The sequence below is a fragment of the Peromyscus maniculatus genome, chromosome 1 (genome assembly GCF_049852395.1).
Source record: "Peromyscus maniculatus bairdii isolate BWxNUB_F1_BW_parent chromosome 1, HU_Pman_BW_mat_3.1, whole genome shotgun sequence".
Lineage (NCBI taxonomy): Eukaryota > Metazoa > Chordata > Mammalia > Rodentia > Cricetidae > Peromyscus > Peromyscus maniculatus.
In genome coordinates, this window is record NC_134852.1 from 59,351,482 (window position 1) to 59,374,431 (window position 22,950).

At 42.2% G+C, this 22,950-nt stretch overlaps 1 protein-coding gene across 3 annotated transcripts in view; it reads right to left on the reverse strand.

Annotated features, from left to right (window-relative positions):
• The window catches only part of Nell1 (neural EGFL like 1), an 850,243-nt gene that overhangs the window by 384,261 nt on the left and 443,032 nt on the right, over positions 1-22,950 (reverse strand). For 2 of the 3 annotated variants that reach the window (XM_042277006.2, XM_042277016.2), the window contains exon 13: positions 10,901-11,026. The exons of the other annotated variant lie outside the window; for it this stretch is intronic. In XM_042277006.2, the coding sequence (XP_042132940.1) occupies positions 10,901-11,026 (126 nt within the window). The remainder of the gene's footprint in view (positions 1-10,900; positions 11,027-22,950) is intronic. 3 annotated transcript variants of the gene reach the window in all.

The window sequence follows — 22,950 nt, forward strand, 5'->3', positions numbered from 1 at the left end:
TGTGAGTTGCCTATTGTAGATGCTGGAAACTGACCTCAGGTCCTCTGCAAGACCAGCAAGTACTTTCAATGGCTGAGTCATTTCTCCAGTCCATGGATTTTTCATTTTTGTGTAAGTCATCTCCAAACCCCACTGTAGATTAGCAAACACAAAGGGACTTATTTCTTAAGCCCCTGTACCTCATTATTTCTCATTGCTCTCACCTAACCCCCACCCCATTTCAAAACCAAACAAGTCAGACAGCCTGTGGGGGTGGGGGGTGGGAAGTATATGCTTTTTCCCTCAGAGTAATTAATTCCTTATTCCTCCTGCTATCCATGTTCTCTGGCATTTATCGTCCGTATCTCACATTTTAGCAGTCAGTTATATGCCCTATAAAGTTATTCTCCTTAAATGTAAATTTTATGTCTCCCAAAGAGACCATAACCTCCTAGGGGTCAGGAACCAAATCTTACAGAATCACAGAATTAGAAAAGTAATAGTTTGTAAAATTCTCTTAGAGGGAGAGAGAGAGAGAAAGAGAGAGAGAGAGAGAGAGAGAGAGAGAGAGAGAGAGAGAGAGAGACAGAGAGACAGAGAGACAGAGAGAGACAGAGACAGAGAGAGAGAGAGACAGAGAGAGAGAGAGAGAGAGAGAGAGAGAGAGAGAGAGAGAGAGAGAGAGAGAGAACTCTTTTCAGAAGAAACCTAATTTGTAATCCCAACCTCTCTGACTAAAACTTTAATCTCCCAAGGTCCAATGAAGAAAAGAAAAACTATATATTGGCCTTGGCACAATTCATCAGTGAACTATTGGAAGGAGTTACATAAGGCTGTTCCCCAATTGTGATTTAAAGGCCGCTTTACAAAGGAAACCCTCGGTCTTTCATGCCTGCCTCAGTATCTCTCTTTGTCTCAACCTGGGTGTAGAGAAACCTGGGCAAACCTTCTGATTTTGGAAACTATGCCAGAAGAGCTTGTATCATTGAAAGTGCTAGGACTTGATGTCAGGTGCCAGGTACCGAAGGACAAAGGCAGCATCTGTAGTCAGTTGGATGCTTGCTACATTCTGAATTCACATTGGAGGCGGGGCCTCTGGAATGCCCCTGTACAAGGTATCCTTCACTCTTGCACCACGTGAAGACCAAGTGAAGAATACGCTCTCACAAGGCATAAAATCTGCAGTTTCTTTGGTCTGGAATTGCCAGCCAGAATGGTGAGACATCCATTGTTGACAAGCCATTGAGTTACGAATGGACTAAGAGTACCACGACTCTAAATGCACATAAAGAGAGGCACATACCAGTCACAAAATTCTACTGGAATTTGATAAAGCATATCATGGTCTTTTAATCTCTCTAGCTCATATCCATAATTCATATGACTGAAGATTGAAGGAATTAACTCTATGGCAGCAATTCTCAACCTGTGGGTAGCGACCCCACCTGGGTGGTACAACCCTTTCACAGGGGTCAAATATCAGATATCCGCATATCAGATATTTACAACAGTAGCAAAATTATAGTTATGAAGTGGCAACGAAATAATTTTATGGTTAGGGATCACCACAATATGAGGAATGGTATTAAAAGGTTGCAGCATTAACAAGATTGAGAACCACTGCACTATGGAGTTAAATAACTCAATTTAAAAAAAAAGTTAGTGAGAACATCATTGAGAGAATTAGAGGGGCAAACACTCAATGTTACCTTTATCAGTCTTTTTGTTTTCTAATATTTTAATTGCATGTTTTCTGATGATAAAACACAGGAACACCTTATATTTCTGTCATCGAAAATTTTTAAAAATGTGTAGAAATAAAGAGAAAATGTCAGCCATTCATTTGCTCTATATTACCAACTTATGTTACATCCCCATATGTTTGTATATATACACATGCATATCTGTGCACAACCATAACTTCTACTTGTTATTTTAATTAGAAAATAATATGTAATTATTACATATTATTTACATCTTACATCTTATCACACAACACAGTGTGAATTTTCTATTGAAAACTTCCCTCTAAATATTATTTATTATATATTGTATCCCACTATATGTATATAATGTAAACTAACCACATCTCCACTGCTGAACATTTACAGTATTTCCACTCTTTTTTCCCTTGAAAACAGTTAATAAAATGAGTGGCCACAATTAAAATTTTATGTAAATAATTGTGACTGACCATCTTTTGGAGATGAGTTGCTATAAATAAGTTGCTTCTGATACACTCATCAGGGGATCCATAAGAAAAGCCTCAACAATTTACATTCCCACAGCAATGTATGAATATGCCCATTTCTTGATGTATATGGAAATATACACTATACCTCTATATGTCCATCCACAATGTCATACATCATTTCAAGAACATTGATATTTTCATTATTTCTAATCTTGAGAAATTTATTTAAAGTTTGAATATGCTCTAATACATGCTGTCAGTTGTCTACACAACTGTGTATCTATATACATACTCACGCACACACAGAAACACATATGCCCGTCACAAACATACTCTTACACATATACATGCTACCCAACACAGATTTTCTCCTTCCTTGACAACATAACATACATTGGTGCTAGGAAACTGACCAAGTATACAGAAGAAGGTGTTCCTTGCCCTAGACTCAGAGAGGATAAACATCCATTCAAGGCAATTCTCTTCACCTCTTCAAGATACATTTTATGAATGGGTACACCAAACTACTTTAGTCAGTAGGGCATTGCAGTAAATCTACAGGGATGGAGCTTCAAATAAAGACATTCTGAGTCCCAAGAAGGGACAGGAAGAAAGGACTTGGTCTTTTTTTTTTTTTTTTTGGTTTTTCGAGACAGGGTTTCTCTGTGTAGCTTTGCGTCTTTCCTGGAACTCACTTGGTAGCCCAGGCTGGCCTCGAACTCACAGAGATCCGCCTGGCTCTGCCTCCCAAGTGCTGGGATTAAAGACGTGCGCCACCACCGCCTGGCTAGGACTTGGTCTTTTATTCATGAGGTTGAGATGTGGTTGAGTTCATCTCTCATACCTGGACAGGTTTTCTTAACTTTGAGACTGAGAAGAACATGAGCAAGTTCCAAACTACCATGATGGAAAAACAGAGTAAAAAATCTGGAAGAATTTGTATACTGAAGATGAAATGGAGAAGCTGAATTAACTGAGGATCCATGTCTCTGGGTTATGAGCCATATGAGAATAGACAGCTGAGTCACTGGCTATTGTTCTGATTGTATTTTCCTTTTTATTTATTCAGTTAAAATCACCTGAACCATCTCTCCCTCCAACACACACACATAGCATCCTTCCAATTGCTTGACAATGAAATGTGGATACTAGTGAAGAAATAGATAATGTAAATGTCTTTCAAATTCTCATAGTATTTGTGACATAATGTAAGTGACATAATCAAAGCATGGTACTAGTGAGAATTTACCTACTAAATGAGATAGGTAGTGAATATTTTCAATGATCTTCGAAGAAAAAAATGCACTTCATTATACTTTATAAAATGTCTAAGAAAAACTCTCTTTGTGTCTGATACCGTCTCTCTGGTTGTCCTTCTATCTCTATACACGCACGCACGCACGCACGCACGCACGCACACATTCACACTTTATCTTTAGAATGAAAATGAAGAATGTAAGGTGGGAAGCTAGGTTGTTAAAGAGCAACACTTACTAATTGCAGAACCCAGATGCGGATATGGTGGGTCTATAACCCAGCCTATACAGTTCTTAAGTGCTGGGGTACCCTTAATCAAACCCCTTTATGAGAAACTTAATTGTCATTCTGAAAGAACAACTCCAACAATAGCATGTACAGAAATATTCACAAGCCATTATGATGAATTTGGGTCAAGGGCAGCACAGTACTTAATAGGTTTGTGCACAGATGCCCCAGGGGTGAGCTCCATCATTTGTCCTGCTTGCTGTACAGTGGCCCACGTGACTCAGCTCCTTCACAACACAGACTGGGATGAAAAAGAACTCCACTTAAAGCAACAAAGAAGCCCAACAGTGACCATGTCCTTCAGAATGACTTCCATCATAAAAGTTCAAGCTAAACATTCTCTGATGGCCTCCCTGACATGAATTTTCCAGAGTGAATTAATCTCAGCATGATATTAACATTGAATTTTCCAGTATTATACATGGAGATGTAATAAAATAAGCCAAGTTACTAGACTTTGCAATAATTTTCTCCCCCACACAGTCCCTCTTAAGAGAGATTGTAATTTCCTCTGCTCCCCTTTTGACTTTGTTTCTGTTCACTTTTGATGACTAGAGATGTCCAATCCAAAGGTGTGTAAATAATGCAAGTATATAATTATAAAAAAATTAAAGTAAATAATAAAAATGTAAATTTCTTCAATTCACCTTGAGTGGTTCTGAGACCCATGTCTTCTGTGGCACTTCTCTGTCATTGTGGGCACTCTGCACTTCTTTTGGGTCATGTCAGCTCTATATAGGACTCCAAACATCCAAGGTGTTGGCATAGGATGTCCAACCCTCACAATCAACACAGGAGCCACTATGGAGATGCCCAGCTTTGTCCTACCAGGACACCCATGGCATAGCTTAAGATTCTGGATCTTTCCCATCTATGGGGATATCACACAGCCATTTTCTTCCCTGTGTCTCATCCATTTCAAAGTGCAGCCTCAAAGGCAGGGCCTTCCTCCAAGGACAGTTTGAGTTTCTGCTTTCACTAACAGTACCTTCCCAACTCCATGTCTGCCACCACCATTTTAAGATAATTCTGTTTTTTAAGTACAATATAGAAGGCAATTATCTATTCTTCTTAGTTTCTCTTCTCCCCACATGCCAGCTTCCTCTATTCTTTGTGAAGCGGTGACTCTCAACCTTGATGGCACACATGCCTATGCCAACAGAAGTGCAAAGGTCCATGCACAACCTTAACCTCAAAAAAAAATCAAAATCACAAAGGAGAGAATGAACTCTCTTTCTAAAATGTTTCAGGTGTGTCTACCTGAGGGGAAGCCCTGTCCTGAAGGGTTATGATTTTGTGATGCTGCTTTGGTACAGTCACACTCTGCTTTGGGAAGGAGCGGTGGATGAGAAAGTCTCCTTATCTATTTAAGTGGAGGAAAGGAAAAGAGGCAAAAATCAAGCTAATAAATAAAAAAAAGGCAAATATCTTTTTAAAATAATCAGACTCTCTAGGTGGGCATTTAGACACCATACATAATGGTATGGTAACAAGATGAATGTCTTGTTATGACTTTTCTTATTCAATATATTGGTAAATGATTTCTGATATCTCTAATAAATATATTCCATTCTCTAGAGTTGGCATAGGGATTTCAGGTTTAAAGGTGAATTAATCCTTTGAAACTCCCATACATGTTTGCAATATATTTGTATTATATATACTACTCCTCCTAATCCCTTCCCTTTCACTTCATATCCTCTTCTTATTTTTTATCACTTGTTGAGTCTAATTAGTGATTGGATTTTTTTAAACTAAAGTGTGTCTATAGACTTCTGACTCATTCCATTACTACAATGTTATCACCTCTTCTTAAACCAAAAAACAATTACTCCCAATGTGGACAGACAGCTCAAAATACAAACTATAAGCACTTTGAAGCAAGCACATGGCATACAGTTGAAAGGTATGGATAATTTACAATATCGTCCTATCAAGTTAAGGAATATTCTCTCCACTTCACATGGCACATAATTCTAAATGGGAAAAAAAAACAACTACCTTATATTTGGAAATTATGTATATGCATACACACACACACACACACACACACACACACACACACACACACACACTATCAACCTTGTGCTGAAATCATAATCTAGAAAACAACCATAAAATTTCTCCTAGCAACTGTTCCTCACAAGTTCTTTAAGGACTTGCCTAGCCTTGCTTCATTATAAGGTGTTTAATTCTAACCATTAAGTTAATAGACTTTTATATCGAAGCCTTTAACTAAGCTTCATCGGAGTGTTTCAAACGTGTGCTTTCTTCAAGGGTTCTTCCACACCAATATTAAGAAAATAAAAATCTTTTTAGTGAGGTAATAGAAATCACATGGGGTGTTTGTTACCTCACTTTTTCTCTTTATATCTATGCTCATGGGAAGTTTTTGGCATAAAAATGAACGCTTGCCCATTACCGTTGAGCACCTGTCCCACCATCACATGCTTCTGCTGTAAATCACAAGACTCTCTTCAAAGCTGCCTACGTCTTTAAGGACGATGTCTCGGCAAACAGCCACAGCACAGGAGTTTAGCTGGGGAGAAATGAAAGGCAGGAGCCAACAAATCAAGCTGTCGACCGTTTCAAAAATTAAAGGAGTGTTCAGCAAAGAAAAGCCTCTCCCCGACACACAAAGCTGGTTCTCACCCTTGCAAGGTTCACAGAGGAACCACTAAGGAACCTCAGACAGGAGGGGAAATGCTCCAGAGTGACATGGCTTTCGGGGCAACACTCCCCCCCCCCCCCCCAGTGTCAAAAGCCAAATGTGTTATAGTTCATTCTTCCAAGGGACCGGGGAAAATTGCTTAGGAGACTTATGTATAATACATAGTGTGAGACAGCCCTGAGTCTCCAGGAGTAATGACTGAGTTACACTTTCAAGTTCTAGGCAACTTTTCTCAATGTGAAACTGTGAGAGCATTGTTGCCCCATTGGTAGATGTTAGCCCAAGCTGGTCTCAAGCTCATTATGTAGTTAGTCAAGGATGACCTTGAACTTCAATCCTCCTGCCTCCATCTCTTGAGTGCTGAGATTAGAAATGTACACCATTCACCTGGTTTTATGCAATGCTTGGGATAGAGCCCCCAGGATATATGCATGTCAGGGGAGTTCTCTACTAACAGACCCAGGTCCCTTTTTCTTTCAAATCTTAACAAGAAAAAAAATGGATAAAAGCAAATAGATTCTGTTTTTTTATCTGTTTCCTGCTTGACCTCTCTTCTCCAGGACCAGTATGGCATCTCTTGCTTCAGGTGCAGGCTTCTGAGAGGACTGTTAGCAGAAGGTATTTTGGACAGGTGGTGTAGGGCCCTTCTGTTATATTTGTTAAGGAGTAAAGACAACAGAGTGTTTAACATCCAGTAATTATCTGCTCTCTCCTAGCCACTAAAGATAGGTTGGTTTGACCAATAGAGTATTTCTGGTGGTAAATGAAAAAGAGCTTTCTCAATGTGAAGCTGGTCCCTCATCAGTCATGAACTCTGTGGGTGCATGGATCATTTCCCCCTAATTAGGTGACTGTATTTCCTAATTCATGGCAGACATTGATTGTATATTGACTATGCTAGGTAATGAACTTATGAATCAAACAATCAGTTGAACAAATCACCAAATCTGTTATATACTATACATATAGACTCATTAATTATTGGTTGCATGGAATTTTTCAGTGTGTATACTGATGTACCTATTTGACCTTAACCAAATATCTAATAAGCAATGGCTGATGAGTTCTATGTGGAATACACAGAAAAGAAAGATAAGCCAATATGACTTTGACACACTAGAAAACCAACAGTGAAGAGCAACAGTAGATAATTGATCCAGGATGGGGACTACAGTGATCTTTGGAAACAAAGACTGTCAATAACAAAAATGTTATGCAAACCCTTAGGATAATAACAGGTGCCTTTAAGCCTGGTGATTTTTTCAGTCTCATCTGGAAATGAGACATCTGTGTGTGTGTGTGAGTGTGTGTGTGTGAGTGTGTGTGTGTGTGTGTGTGTGTGTGTGTGTGTGTGTGTGTGTGTGTATCCTATAGTGGCAGAAATCGATCTCATATCTTGTTTGTTACATCAGCCAGTCACTGCTTAAGGGAAGAAGTCTGCCTCATCAATAAGTGAATGTCAAATCTTAGGTGGAGGCAGGTTTCATCCTGAGGAGTCAAGACTATATTTAGTCTATTGCCAGGGAGATGCCAGAGTTCCGGGCACTTGGTTTACTATAAAAGTATTTGTCAGAGGCTCCAGAACTAGACTAGAGAAGAAATGAAAACCAAAAGGATGTCTCTTGGCTCTCCCTTCCCACCTAAATTTCCCACTATAAAATTCTAAGCTAATACAGTCACCATATGTGAATGTGTTTCAGTTAACTCCAGTAGCTCCTTCTGGCTCACAAAATAAAGATAATTAGTACTATTTCTTGAAAATCAAGGGCCCTTTTCTTATGGCTGTCTGCTGGTCCCTCCCTCAATACATAATGCAAAGAACTTAATCTGGAAAAACTGCTATTTTATTATGTAGTTCTGAGTCTTGAATACAGGGTCTCATGCACTGGGCAAGCTCTCCATTGTTGTTCTGCATCCTATACCTTTGTTACTTTTTGAGACCATCTTCCTGATTACTTAGTTAACTGTTGTAGCAAAAACAGTTTACAGAGAGCTTCTGGTGCCAAGAGAAACTATGTTGAGAATTAAGTATCAGTCAGTTTACAGCATTTATTAGCAGGGAGACACGCAGGGTTGAACTTCCTCTTCCTTTTGTGGCTAAAAGTTTCAGTTCCAGCTCATCAGTGATCCCAGATCAGTATCACCTCCTGGGGGGATTTCATAGCTCCGGGGATCCCCATGTTCTCTTTCCTCCAGTTTTCATCATAGTGACTCTTCCATGAGCTTGAACGCCAAAGCAATGCTAAGCAGAGCTCTCTTGTTGATCAGCAGTGGATAAACAGGACTGAGAAGCGATGGTGATGCTGTGAAATTTGTTGTGCTTAGGCCTATCTGTTATAGTACAATATCCTTTCCTGGCTGACCTAAGTGTTGCATTAACTATTTTCACATAGATTATACTTACTAATCTTCACACATTGCAAGATATGAGCAAGATTTTACACCAGAGGATTTCTGAAGTGGAAAAGTCAGCCATGGTCCATTACTTGAATACATTCATCACCCAACAAGTGTTCACTGAGCACCACTGTGTTGGGCAATGGTGTAGGTGGTCAAGACAGAGTAGAAGGCAAATGGAAAAAAAATCATTTATATACAAAACATACTCTACATGATGATCTCATGCTCAGGGGATTGAATTCAGATGTTATGAAGGAGGAAATGCAGAGTGATTTACATTGCTCAGTGGAAGCCTCATTTTCAAGCTGAGATTTTAACAAGACAGAGCTCCTGGTACAGACCCAAGATGAAGAGATTTCCAAGAACATCCAAGAGGGAGTGACAGCTCACAGAGAAACAAGCTCATCAGGAAGAGAAAACAAGATGAAGGTAAGCATCCTACAATGGTGGAAGGAAAACTGCTATGAAGTTAGAGGCAGAAAGGATAAAACCACCATTCTATACTGAAATATGAAGGTCAGATTGGATTTTCTGTGTACTGGGATATACTGGAGAGTTTTGAGTGCATTCCTATAGTTTCAGTTCATAAAAATGTGCTCTCGGGTCCTGGAGAGATGGCCCAATGGTAAAGAGGGCTTGCTGCTCTGCCAGAGAACCAGAGTTTGCTTCCCATCACTTATAACCATCATCTTACAAACACCTGTAACTCCAGCTCCAAGGTGTGGCAATGGGAGGTCTCTATCTGGCCACTGAAAGCACTCACACACGCATGTGCACATAAACACACGCACACACACACACACACACAAATACAAATAAATCTTTTAAAAATGTGCTCTAGCTGCTGTATGAAGAATGGGTTATAGTGGAGTAGTAGAGCAAGGCCATTCCACTTGCATGGTACAGCTATGGAAGGAAGTGAACAGACTTAGGACAGTGGGAGTGTGTCAAGACTGAGTCAACAAGACTAGAGATGGAAGTGTAAGTACACACTCAATAGCCCCCACTCCCAGGGAGGAAAAGGAGTCAGGCACAACCCTCAAAGGCTCATCTTTGAAAACTGGGCAGATGATACAGTTATTGCCAGCTTTCACAGACTGAAGGAATGGAAGGAAATGAAGAGCTCTGTTGTACACATGTTAGGAGGGCATGAACATGACTTCTTTTTTTTTTTTTTTTTTTTGGTTTTTCGAGACAGGGTTTCTCTGTGTAGTTTTGTGCCTTTCCTGGGACTCACTTGGTAGCCCAGGCTGGCCTCGAACTCACAGAGATCCGCCTGCCTCTGCCTCCCAAGTGCTGGGATTAAAGGTGTGCGCCACCACCGCCTGGCGAACATGACTTCGTATAGACTCGGACAACAGATGGAATATATGATTCAGAAACTCAGGAGAAAGAAGCTGGGAACAGAAACTCAAAGATGTTGCATTCAAGATCATAAAGCTGATGAAGCTGTACACATGTACTCATGCACGTGGAGACACACACACACACACACACACACACACATACACACCAAGAAATATAATGAAACTACAAACTAGGTACAGAACAAATAGGCACCTATCATACAGAGGCGGGGCCCCTGACCATGGAATTGTAGGCCAGTTTTTAGGAGAAAGAGAAGAAAAACTGACAATAAGTAAACATTACCCTAATAATCCTGATTGCCTCCCAAATGCCCAATCTCTGACCACTAAACGCGTTTACCACCTAACTTAATCTAATGATTATCTTTCTGGACATTTTCTTATATGCAAAAAATACTCATTTCATTATGATGGCAAGAAAATACTGTGACACTTTCTATTTTTAGAACTACTATCTCTTAGTCCTTCAGTGTTACCATAGGCAACTGGAACTTCAGTTTTAATGCACACACCCGTTTATGCATGTTCACACACACAGACACAAATACTGGCTGTGGAAATCAATTAGGCAGGTAAAATTGCTTCCATTATTATTATTCTTTTCTCAAAAGAGGATATTGAGGTGAGGCAGGGGAAATGCTGTAGGTAAATTGCAGGACTCTATGCATGAGGAGATAATGTGAGGATCCAGGGATGGTACAGAGCAAGACTGACTTAGCAAAGCAGCTGAGTCTTAATGCTCACCCGTACAAGAGAAGTCATCCACACGGATGTATCCTGGGATGCAGTCACAGCGGTATAATCCCGGCAGGTTGACACACACTGTGTTGGCATGACAGTAGTGCATCTTCGCTGCACACTCATCAATATCTAAAAAAGAAGAAACAAAATTATGGTTAGCGGAGCAATCAGGTCAGAGTGTAATTATCCTGTAATGAAATTGTGAAAGGTGCATGCCCACTGATGTCAGGAGTAAAAGCAAGATGCATTAAATTCAAACACTTAGGTGCAAAAGCAGCTGGCTCACTGGACCCCATTCTGGGCTGAAAGTATTCTAGAAAAATGCATGGTAAGGTACCACAGCTGAGAACCCAAGAAGGGTGAAGATAAAAGTCAGTTGTTAATTTCTTACCATGTAAAAAATTCTATTGAAATGCATCAAATCAAGGAGCTCTGCAGCCACCAAACTGAGGCCTATTAATATGTATTGGGCACAGGACATGGTGTGGCTTTCATCAGAGAGATCAAGGAATCAGTCTCTCTCTGCTTATGTATCTTACTGAGATATGCATTAGGCCATCTGTTACCAAATGATGCTGCAGCCATTTCCTCCACACTGTACCCTAGATTTAAAACAGCAACTGTTTTTGGATGTAAAATCAGCACTTCCATGCTCTGATCTGGAGTTGTGCACCAGGTGATGGGATACTGAAGACCGTATTGTCTTTGAGGTGGAGGTCAGAGCATCACCTGCTGTCTATAAGTAGTTCCTGATGAAGATTAAAACACCTTACAAATATAAACAGAGTCCAGTCTTTTCTAGAGTTATGTTTTCAAAAATTGTTTTATGCTCATTTTGTTCAAACTACTGTTACATAATTGCTGATGGAGTTGTTAAAACAGCACAGGAATCCAGGACAGAAAACATGAGGTCCTGTTTGCCTACGCAGCAGCTCTGAACCTAATGTTTTGTATCATCCAATGTATTAACTAGCTTTATTCGAATGTAATTCCACGATCAAAGTGTATATACATCATCTCTACCTTAAAGTCTAGAAAATGGAGGTACAGAGAAATTATCTGTCTGAGTCACCCCACTCAACATGCTACACATGGGATTTGAACTCATACGTCTCTTATTAGCTATGATGTCAGCTGTAAGGACCTTGAAGTAGAAAACAGTCAAATTCACTTTTTTTTCAATAAGATAATTATTGACATCCTAATATTTTAATTTATAGAAAACAGAAAAAAAATGGCTATACCACGTCACTAGAAAACTCATTTATCTGTTTAGTTTTTAAAAAGAAAAGTAGTTTGATTTATTTCCCAATAAAACACAGTGGAATAACATTAGACTCTCTTCAGTCCTAAAGAGCTGTCAACATATAAATAAGAATTATTGTTGGGTAATTGAGGTCTTAGGAGGAGAGCCAAAGTTAACAAGACTCCCATAACCTTGGTATGAGAACGAAGCACCAAAAATTAATAAAAGAACTCAAGCAGCCAACAACTTCCTATGGGCCAGTCTGTATCTCAAGAATATTGCAGGGAACCTCACTTCCAGCAGAAATCTGGACAGAGGAAAAGAACTGTGGCACCAGCCACACACTTCTTTCATGCACGCATGGACAACTAGGAGTCACAGAGAGACCCTAACCCACTATTTTGAAAGTGTCCTTGTTTCTGTCACTATTGCTGTGATGAAACACTATGAATAAAGCAACTTGGGGAGGAAAGAGTTTATTTGGCTTATGCTTTCACATCACTGTTCATCATCAAAGGGAGTCAGGGCAGGGACCTGGAGACAGGAACTATTGCAGAGGCCGTGGATGGGTACTGCTTACTGGCTTGCTGCTTATGGCTTGTTCAGCCCTCTTCCTTCCTTCCTTCCTTCCTTCCTTCCTTCCTTCCTTCCTTCCTTCCTTCCTTCCTTCCTTCCGTCCTTTCTTTCTCTCTCTCTTTTTATTAACAAAAAAATTTTTTATTCATTTTACATACCAAAGATTCCCCCCTTCTCCCCTCCTCCTTCCCCTCCAGCCTCTCCCTCCCAACCCATCCCCCATTACCTCCTATAAGAAGGTAAGACCTCCCATTGGGAGGTACATTTAGTAGAGGCAGGTCCAAGTCCCTCCCCTTGCCTCAAGGCTGTGCTAGGTGTTCCATCACAGAAGTGGGCTCCAAAAGGCCTGTTCATGTACCAGGGATGGATTCTGATCCTACTGCCAGCAGATCATGCTTCACAACTGTCTTGATATACAGAGGGCCTAGTCTAATCCCATGCAGGCTCTACAGATGTTGATCTAAATTTCATGCGTTCCCACTAGTTTGATTTGGCTGTCTCTGTAGGTTTCTCCATCATGATCATGATGCCCCTTGCTCATATGATCTCTCTTCCCTCTCTTCGACTGGACTCCCAGAGCTTGGCCTGGTGTTTCAGCCTGCTTTCTTATAGAACCCAGGACCACTTGCCCAGGGGTGGCTCCTCCCCCATCAAGTGCTAATTAAGAACATGCCCTACAAGCTTGCCTACAGCCAGATCTTCTGAAGGAATTTTCTCAGTTGAGTTTCCCTCCTTTCAGATGACTACAACTTGTGTCGAGTTGATATAAAACTAGCCAGCACAGATATAAAACAGCAGCTTAGTTATTATTGTCCATTGCAAGCCTTTTGTCTGACAATAGAAGGGTGGTAGATAAACTGCTGGAAGTGAGAGGCTATAAACATAAGAGAAGCCAGGAATTAATAAAAGTTTTGGTAGTAGCATTGTTCATAAAAGTTTTCCTCTTCTGGACACAGCAGGATCACACTTCCCCATCCTCATCTCATTTAAGCATGGCTACCTGATTACACATGAATTCTAAGTGTAAGAGTAGCCTTGTGGGTAGAAAGGTATAGTAAGCCAGCATCTGCCTCTACATCTGCTTGTTGCCACCTTAGAAACCATGGAAACATACACATGGATACTCTTCTAGCATGGGGGCCCTGAGTTACAAGCAGGTCATCAGCAGGGATTGTTAAAGTGTGGCATGATGCCTAAGTATGCCTTCACTGAGATACATTCTCAAACCTTCTCCAACTAGAGGAAGATTGTGAAAGTGGATCTTAAAAGATGATTCATCAGGTGAGTATCCAGAGGAGAAAACTATGGAAGAAAACTTTTAAGTCTCTGTGGAGTTAGAAAGGGAGAGAGTCATCGAACCATGACTTTTAAGAACCCTAAGTAGCCAGTTGTGGTGGTGCATGTTGGTAGTATATGCTGAAGAGGTGAAGGCAGGAGAGTCATGAGTTTGAAGTCAGCCTGAGCTACATCTTTGGGAGCTGGAGATAAAGGTTAAAAGGTTAAGAAAGCATGCCTCTCTCATAGAGGACCAGAGTTTGGTGTCCAGCACACACATGTGGTGGTGCATAACCACTCTAACTCCAGCTTCAGTGATCCTGTGCCCTCTTCTGACCTCCAGCAGCTTCACTCATGTGTACATATGCCCCCCCCCCCCATTTTAAAAAGGATTTAAACAGTTAAAAAGAAAACATTAATTAGCTTTCACTGAGCTCAGTGGTAGAATAATGAGCAAATTGCCACCTTGGACCTCACAGCCTATGAAACCTTTAATAATTTTTACTGAAGATGTGAAAGTTTTTTACATACTCTGAGAGGGTCACAGAAGGAGGCTCTCTGCGCAGAAAGATATTCTGTGGGGGTGCTGTTTCATCTGACACTTGAAGTAGAAGTGAGACAGAGAGGAGAGAAATGATACACCACATGGCAGAGGCGTTGGAGAAGATGGTTTCAAGGAGCTTTGCCTCCTGGAAATTGGGCTGAAAAGAAATCAAAGCTCAGGCTAGCTCCCGCCAGACCTCTCGGCCCACATGAAGGAGCCTGGACTTTAATCAGGGCAGTGACACAATCCAATTTCTGTTTTTAAAATATCACTCCAGCTGTAGGAAAGAGAATTGATTGGACCAGGCAGAGCTGAGGGTAAATCACGTTGGTATTTTGCTCACAGCCACAGCCACACTGAAGTCCATCTCACTCTGCTGGGATGCCCAACCATTCTTCAAGATGAGAAACTAGTCAGGACCTGCCTTGGAGGTGATTCAATCTTCGCCCATGGCCACAGCTGACAACTAGGATGCTGCTTGAAGTCAGTGCTTGCCCATCAAGGAGGCCCGTCCATTCCTTCCAAGAGAGACTCGTGCCTCACTCCCCTCAGGCCACGGCGAGACTGTTGTGAGGCCACCGCTGTTGTGGAATATTGTTTTAACTGGGCAAAGATGTGTTACGTTTGCTTCTGCTGCCTTTGCTAACTAGGTAAAGATGTGTTTCATTTGCGTTGGTTAAATAAAATTAACCTCGGCTCAGAGTGGCAGGGTTAGCAACTGGTTGACAGGAAGTAGCCGGGAGGAGCTGAGCGTGGGTGGGTTTTGTTTTGTTGTTGTTGGGGGGTGGGTGTGGAAATAGAGTGGCTTCAGGGGATGCCAGCAAAAAGAGAAAGTCAGCTGCTACTCTAACTCTCCCAGCTTGCAGGTTTTCACCCTAGCCTTAGAATCTCGAGTTTTATTAGAACGATAGAGATTTAGTTAGAACTACCTTTAGCAGAAGCAACAGACCTGTTGTCTGGGGGAACAGAATACCCCCAGGCTATAGCCTGAATGGCCTGGCTGCTCGCAGTTTAAAGCACAGCTACTGTACGAAGGTAAAACAGCATGCCACCACCTTTGGATTTGAAGAAGTTATTTGTCTATGGCGCGCTTACTTTGATTCTCCTTACTTCACAGGCATTTAAGGCCTTGAATGAAAGTATTTTCAAAACAACAGAGAAGGAGGTGTTATGAAACCCTAGAGAGAAATTCTCACAGAAATTTAATCAAACCCTGGTTCTCTGTTCTAAGTCCTTCAAGCCTTGTGGCCCGGCTTCTCGGCTGCTCTAGTGACCTGTCTTGCAGTGGGCATTGTTTTTAGCTCATGCCTGTAATTTGGGTTCCTGCATGTCTAAGAATTCCCTGGTATCGGCCTAGAGAGACATAGCACCAAAGCAAAGCCGAAAAAATGCAGAAAGACAAACGGAGTCGAGCTTCTCTTTGTTGTTTCCGCTTTCGTTCAACCACCGCGTGTGTAAGAGGCACGTGGTGGTACAGGTGGAGGGAGGGGGAAGAAAACGAACCGGGGTCACCCTTCTGAGTCCCTGGAAGAGAGGGAGGGGGCCGCAACTTCTGCAGTGTCAGGGTGGGGGTGGGGGGAACAGTGACAGCTTTGTCAAGATAAAGGCTGCCTCTCTCCCTCCTCAGGGAAAGGCAGAACAGCTACAGCTCCAACAGGAGAGTGCTTCAGAAAAGAAAATCGGATTAAAAAAGAGAATCAAAATAAAATTAACATCTTCAAAGAGCTGAGATACCCAGAGAAAACAACCTCCAGGAATAACTGAGATTTTGAAAAACATTTCCCCCCACAACTGAGATTTTTAAAGTGAGCCTAGGACAAACGCTGTGTTTTGTTCACAGAGCAAAGGGCCATAAAAGGTAACAAATAATTAGAAAACAGAAGAAAACAAAAACCATTAGGTACTGGTCAAAAGAATGAGCCACTATTCAAGGTGAGAATGCATGGACCCCAAACAGGAAACAAGAAGGATCCTTACAGGGATGGGAAGTTCGGCACCTGAGCTTATCAAAGTAGAAAGTATTCTGCTTGTAAATAAATAAATAAATAAATAAATAAATAAATAAATAAATAAATAAATAAATAAATAAATAAATAAATCTGGAGCAGTGGTCTCTCTCAAAGTAATGTTCACCCCAGAGCCAGGAAGGAAGGAAAGGCTAGTCTGTGGGAACCTCCAGTGGGTCTTGACCACACCCAAATCCAGACTCCAGCTAAAGCGCTGAATTTGCCCTAATAAGGCACAGAGTGGAACCACAGCGAACTTGACATCTGTCTAGATCTGGGGGCACAGTGGAGTGACCTACACAGCACCCACCTGCTGAAACACAGGCCAGCCCACAGCTGGTGAGCAACAATGCCTCTTGTTTGTACACAGAAGGCACCAGGCCCAGCAACCCATAGGCAGCATCTCAACGTCCCACTTACCTACTGGACCACGCTAGCAAGTAGGTAGCACATGTCAATAAGTAAACTGTGGCTCAGAGATTATGACAGCACTTAACCAAAGCACAAAATCAGTGGACATTAAAACCTGGATTTGGATACAAGCAATTCAGTTAGAAAGAGCATTTCCACTGGCGGTTCTAACACTTACTTGAGTGTCAATTCAATGACTTTATGCGTGGCTGCTGTCCCTGTGATGTGTACAGGAACAGACAGCTCTCCACATCTGCGTCCACTGTCCACACCACCCATGACATCTGTTCTGGTGTCACTCTCTCCGCTGAAACAGCAGTGCATCCCCAGGCACCACAGTTTCCTTGGCTCTTTTAAATCAAATCCTAACAATTTCACACTTCAGGCTCAGGGTCCCAAGGCTCCCAAACAGGCAGGAGCATCCTCTGCCACCTTGAACCTGCTTCTTCTTATAGCTTCTACTTCAGTTACTTACAACTATCGAAGCCTCCAGTGAGTTAGAAATCAGCAGAATGCCCAGGTATTTATACGATCATCCACTGTTGTTAAAGTGCCGTGTATTTTGGCTCCAGCAGAATGGAGCTTGAATTGTGATTCATTCATATAAATTGCTTGTCGTCTTTGAAATATTAGAGTTCATCTTCTCGTGGTCTTTGGAGGTAATGAAAACACATGATTTATGTCCCTAGGACGGTGAAGTGGTTTGTTTTCATTTTTAAAATGTATACTTATAGATTTTCAAATGAAACTTGATGTGACATAATGGTTCTTCACACACCACTAGCCTCCATCTACAGGACTTTGGAGTAAACCCCGACCGAGCCAAATTGGGATCACTGTCATTAAGTTAGAGTGCAAATGAAAATTAGCTTGTGGTGCGGGGTCTAGGCAGCACACGGAAGTGGGTAGAGGGATTCTTCTTAATAAAATATGGTCTATGCAGACTCATTATGCATGGCTTTCCTAGGCAAGAAAAAGCAATCCAGAAAGAGCGAGACCCAGAGATGGGGGTTTGGGGAAGACAGAGAAGACCATGCTGCTGGTGTTTTGAATCATGTTCTGACCAAGGACTGTGGGCATCTTCTCTCATTCCCTCTAAGTCCTCTGGGAACTGACTTTAGGATCACATGTGGAGTCCCTGGAATTTTAGACAAGGTCCACATGACATCAAGAAGCATACATAGCCATGTTCTGCTTTGAGCGATGAATCAGGGACATTGCTCGTTGGTCCAATGCTGCAGTGTGTTCTTGCTTTGTCAAATGTCCTCAGTGCTGGAGATTGAACCAGAACTCTCCACCTATGTCACAAGGGACATCCGTTTAAATTTCAGCTTCTGCACACGTGGCATGTGTCAGAGCACTGAGCCACCCTGACACCACTCTTGGCTTTTCTGTTAGTCACGTGGGGCTCTGGACCAGTCACATTTCCTGAGACCGTAGATGATGTAAAGTGAGGGAATCGGACCCGATACCTGTGAAAGGTCCTCTGACTCTAAGGCTCTAGACAGTTTCAGCTATTTCTATCCATTCATCTTCAGGTCCTGGGCTACCTTCTCTCCTTGCAGGACTTCCTAAGTGTCCTTCCAAGACAACAGTCCTGAAGGTCACTATCCAGGACCAGAACCCTTCCTCACTGTGGGCCCCAGTCAGCTGCACTGGCATCTCCTCAGGAAGACAAAATAGCCCATCTTCATGCAAAAGTAGCCCCAGACAAGCTCTCTGCGGACTGTTGAGATAACCTGCAGGCCAGCTTTACCAGACTGAACTCCCGGCTGTGAGGCAAGCTAGACATTGAAAATACGACACTGAGGCCAGTTGGCTGACATTTTAGAACTGGCTCTCCTTTCCTTCCCGTAGGTGCCATATTTACCTTGTTTTAAATGTTCAAGTTTATGCAATCTCTAAATTGAAACCATAAAAATTGAGCAGTGGGTTAGAGCACTGCAAACACTCTGTAAGCTACTGGTGTGTTGGCGGCTGCCTGTCAGTGTCATTCATCTGAATTAACAGAATGCCCAACCAGAACGAGTCCTGATATGAACTGAGCCTTGAGGTGATGATGATACATCAACAGCACGCTCACAGACAGTGGCTAATGTACCCGCTGGTGGAGATGCCAATATGTGCAAAGATGTGGGTGCCACGCCTGTGCCTTCAGTTTTACTGTAAGGAAGCCGCACACTAATTTCAAAAACGTATTTTAGGCTGAGTTTTTAAAACCTAGGGAGGAAGACAAAGTGTGGACTGCTTTATGCTTTCTCATGTGAGAAGACAGAGTAAGGCCCTGGACCATTGGCACCATAGAGAGAGAGAGCAAGTTTGAAGGGCCGGGGATAGGGGTCCCACAGGGACAGAGATTATCTTTCTCATCGGTGCTGGAAACAGAATCCAAGGCCAAGGCCTTCTTATTCCAAAACTGGCACTTTATACCCTGTTCCATTTGTCTGTAATCATGGGGTGGGGTCGAGCTGAACTGGCAGAGTGCTTGCCTGGCATTCACAGAGCTGTAGGTTCGAACCCCAGCATCACATAGGCAGAGGTTGGTGATCACGCCTGTAATCCTAGTGTCATTCAAGAAGTGGAGGATTACACATGGGGTCCTTTCTCAAAGAAAAACAAATCTCTCCCATTTGTCTGTAATTATAGTTTCTTCCTAAATCAAGGGGGAAACTATCAAATGATTACAGAATCTAGGACTACAAACAAATGCCCACCGATGCCAGATAGAAGTGTGTGTGTGTGTGTGTGTGTGTGTGTGTGTGTGTGTGTGTGTGTGTGTGTAGATGAAATGTGTCCTTTTCACAAAGAAATGCCTTCTTTATAATGAACATAAATGTTGGGAAAGCTCCAGTCCAATTGACCTCTATGAGAGAGCACATGAGGATCAGTCAGCTGGGACCGCCTAAGTACCAGACACACCTTTAGAGAATTTGTGTAAAGGAATTCATTCAACACTCACAGCTCTACATGGTTAGAGCCATTTTCACTTAGTGGATTAGGAAATAAAGGCACAACAGATTGTCAAAGGTCACATAGGTCAGAGCAGACCCGGATGTGAGGCTGAGGACACAGTCTACACAACTCTGCACTGAATTGTGTGGTCTCTCCTGAAAGATGGGCCAGGGCCCTTATCTTCCTACGCGACACAGAAGTACTAGCGTTTTATATCTTCAGGCATTGGTTCTGCCTCTCCTTGGGACATTGCCAGCTGACCAAATGTATCTGCCAATGCAATTCAACTCACAGATGGCTGCCTAAGGCATTGGGGGTGGGGGAGGGCAGGGGGAAGTGGGAGAGAAAATGAGTAATAAAAAGTTCAGAAGGGGGAAGGAAATGACTTATCAAACACCATAGCTCATTGTTGTGGAGGGTATTGTGTCCCCCAAATTCACACGTTCAAGCTCTACCCTGTCCCCAGCATGATACTGTCTAGAGATCAAGGCAATTGGGGCTAGAGGCAAGCCAACGGATAGGGGCTTCATCCTGTGTGCTGGCCCTCTTAGGAAGAGACACTGGGTCCTTGGTCTTCTTCCTCTTCTGTCTGAAGCTGAGTGGGCCAGCTGCCTGGAAGCCAGAAAGAGAACCCTCACCAGAGCCTCCCCATGCTAGGACCCAGATCTCAGATTCCAACCCTGCCCCCCTCAAAAGCAAGCAAACATCCTGGGATTTCAAGCTACTCAGTCCTCAGTGTTCCATTGTGGCTCTGTGAGCTGGTTCCCACTACAACCCTTTCAATTTCTCCATTGACTAAGGAAATGGATTTTTCCATCAAGTTCTACCATATGTGTCAAACAAACATGTTGTCAGCTAGATCAAATATCTTCAGGTTTAATCTCCAGGGGACATTTTGTTCTTTCCATGACTGACAAAGAAATCTTCTTACACCATAGCATTTAAGACTGTTGGTTTGCTGGTATTTTTAAAATATTTTCCATATTTAGCTACATAAGATACTTGGGAAATTCAGGATAACATGTTTGTTTTTGATCCCGCTGGGCTCAATTTCAGAATCAAACACCGTCATAAAGCAACATTTGCGCTTTAGTTGTTGGGAATCACAACATACCGATTTCCACTTAAAGCTGGGAAAGCACACCCCATGACATTCTGCCCACCCTGGCACTTCTGACCTTTAAGAATGCCCATAAACTGGCATTAGCTGTCTGTGAGGAGAGAAACACCTGGGGTGAAGTGTCATTAATCCAGTCTCTGTCTTAGGCTGCACCACAGCCTGTCTCAACCCATAGGTGTCTAAGCTCCACTTCAGAAGATGGTAAGAAGCAACAAGACCAAGGTTTCCCCAAAGAAAGGCAAGTTCATGAGATGCAAGTTAAAATACCTTGGACACATGAAAATAAGAGAAATATTTTGTCTTCGGTATAGTTGGGAAAGGAAATTCAAGAGCTATTGGGGGTCTGCCAGACTCCAGAAGCAGTGAAGTGTCAGCTTGTTGGTGTGATGTAGCTTGGCTCTTCAGAAGTTACACCCAGTCAAGAGGGAAGTACCGACATGATGATGGGTTATGTGAGTGACATTCAAGGACTCCTGGTAAGAGGCTAAACACAGAAAAGGGGCTGTGTTCTTTGATCACCACATTGTGCCAAGCATAGGCATAGCACTTTCATATACTGATTCATTTTGTATTTATTGCAGCATGAAAGTACTATGAACACATTTTATTTTATAGGTGCCCAAGAGGTAAACCAGATGGAAGGTAGAATTTAAACATATAGCACCTACCTTTCCCTCACCCTCTGTGAACTGCCTTAGTTTCTCTGTTCCCCTCCTGGGTTTTTATTAAACACCAATTTTCCTGTAGCCATGTAATCAAATTCTTCATTCACTATTTTCATTATGTAACCAAAGTACACAGACTTTAGCTTTTCAAAAATAGATAATCTGGGGCTGAAGAACTGGCTTAGTAGGTAGGAGCACGTGTTCTTGCAAAGGATGCAGGTTTTGTCCCCAGCACCTACATTGGGCTTAAACTGTCCTTAACTTGAACTCCCGAGATCTGGTGCCCTCTTCTGGTTTTCTCTCATTCTCCATACACATGGTATAAATACACACAAGGATACACATAACATAAACAAAGATAAATGAATAAAAACCAAAAATAAATAAATGATTTGGTGACAGAAGTTTAGCTCTGACTCACAATGGCATCAAATTAGTAGTGATCCAACACCTGGCTCCAAATTCCATTCCTCTGGACTTAGATGAGAGCCACAGCCTGGGCTCAGGGAAGCCACTCCCCCTTTCCCACCTCTTACATGCTGAAGGACCATCAGCTGCCTTTGCCTCCTGTGTTCTCCCACGGGAGGTGGTGTCTTACATAAAACAAGTATCCTAAACTGAAGTCAACATCGCTCCTAATTCCAGATTCTTATACATCTAACTGAATCATAATAGGAAAACCAGGAAGTGTTCAAGCTGATCCTCAAACACTATTCGGTCCAGATCCCCATTTATTGCTAAGCAAATGCAAAAAGAAATAGACTAAACAAGAAAGAGAAGGCATTTTAATGTAACCAAATTTCTTCTGAAAAAAATATAATAGACTACCTTATCAAAAAAAAAAAAAGGGAAATGGGAGAAAAATCTTGTGCTTGTACTTTAACTACATTTAATGGAAGAACCCTTTCAAAAGCGACAATAGCAAACATTCACACAGTGTTTTGTAATCAGTGTGGTCCTGTGTATTAATTACTGTTGTCCTCCCAATAACTCAGGAGTAGATTCTGTTTAACAGCTCAAGTCTACAAAGGAAGAGTGAGAGCAGAAGAAGAAAGAATAAGCAGCCTGGCTAAAGTCACTCAACAGGGAAGGAGTGAACAGGGCCACCCTGCTCCCAGCCTCAGCCACTCTGGCCTCCAGCCCCACTCCCAGCCTCAACCACTCAGCCTCCAGCCCTGCTCCTGACCTCAAGTTCATGACCTCCAGCCCCGCTCCCAGCCTCAACCACTCAGCCTCCAGCCCTGCTCCTGACCTCAAG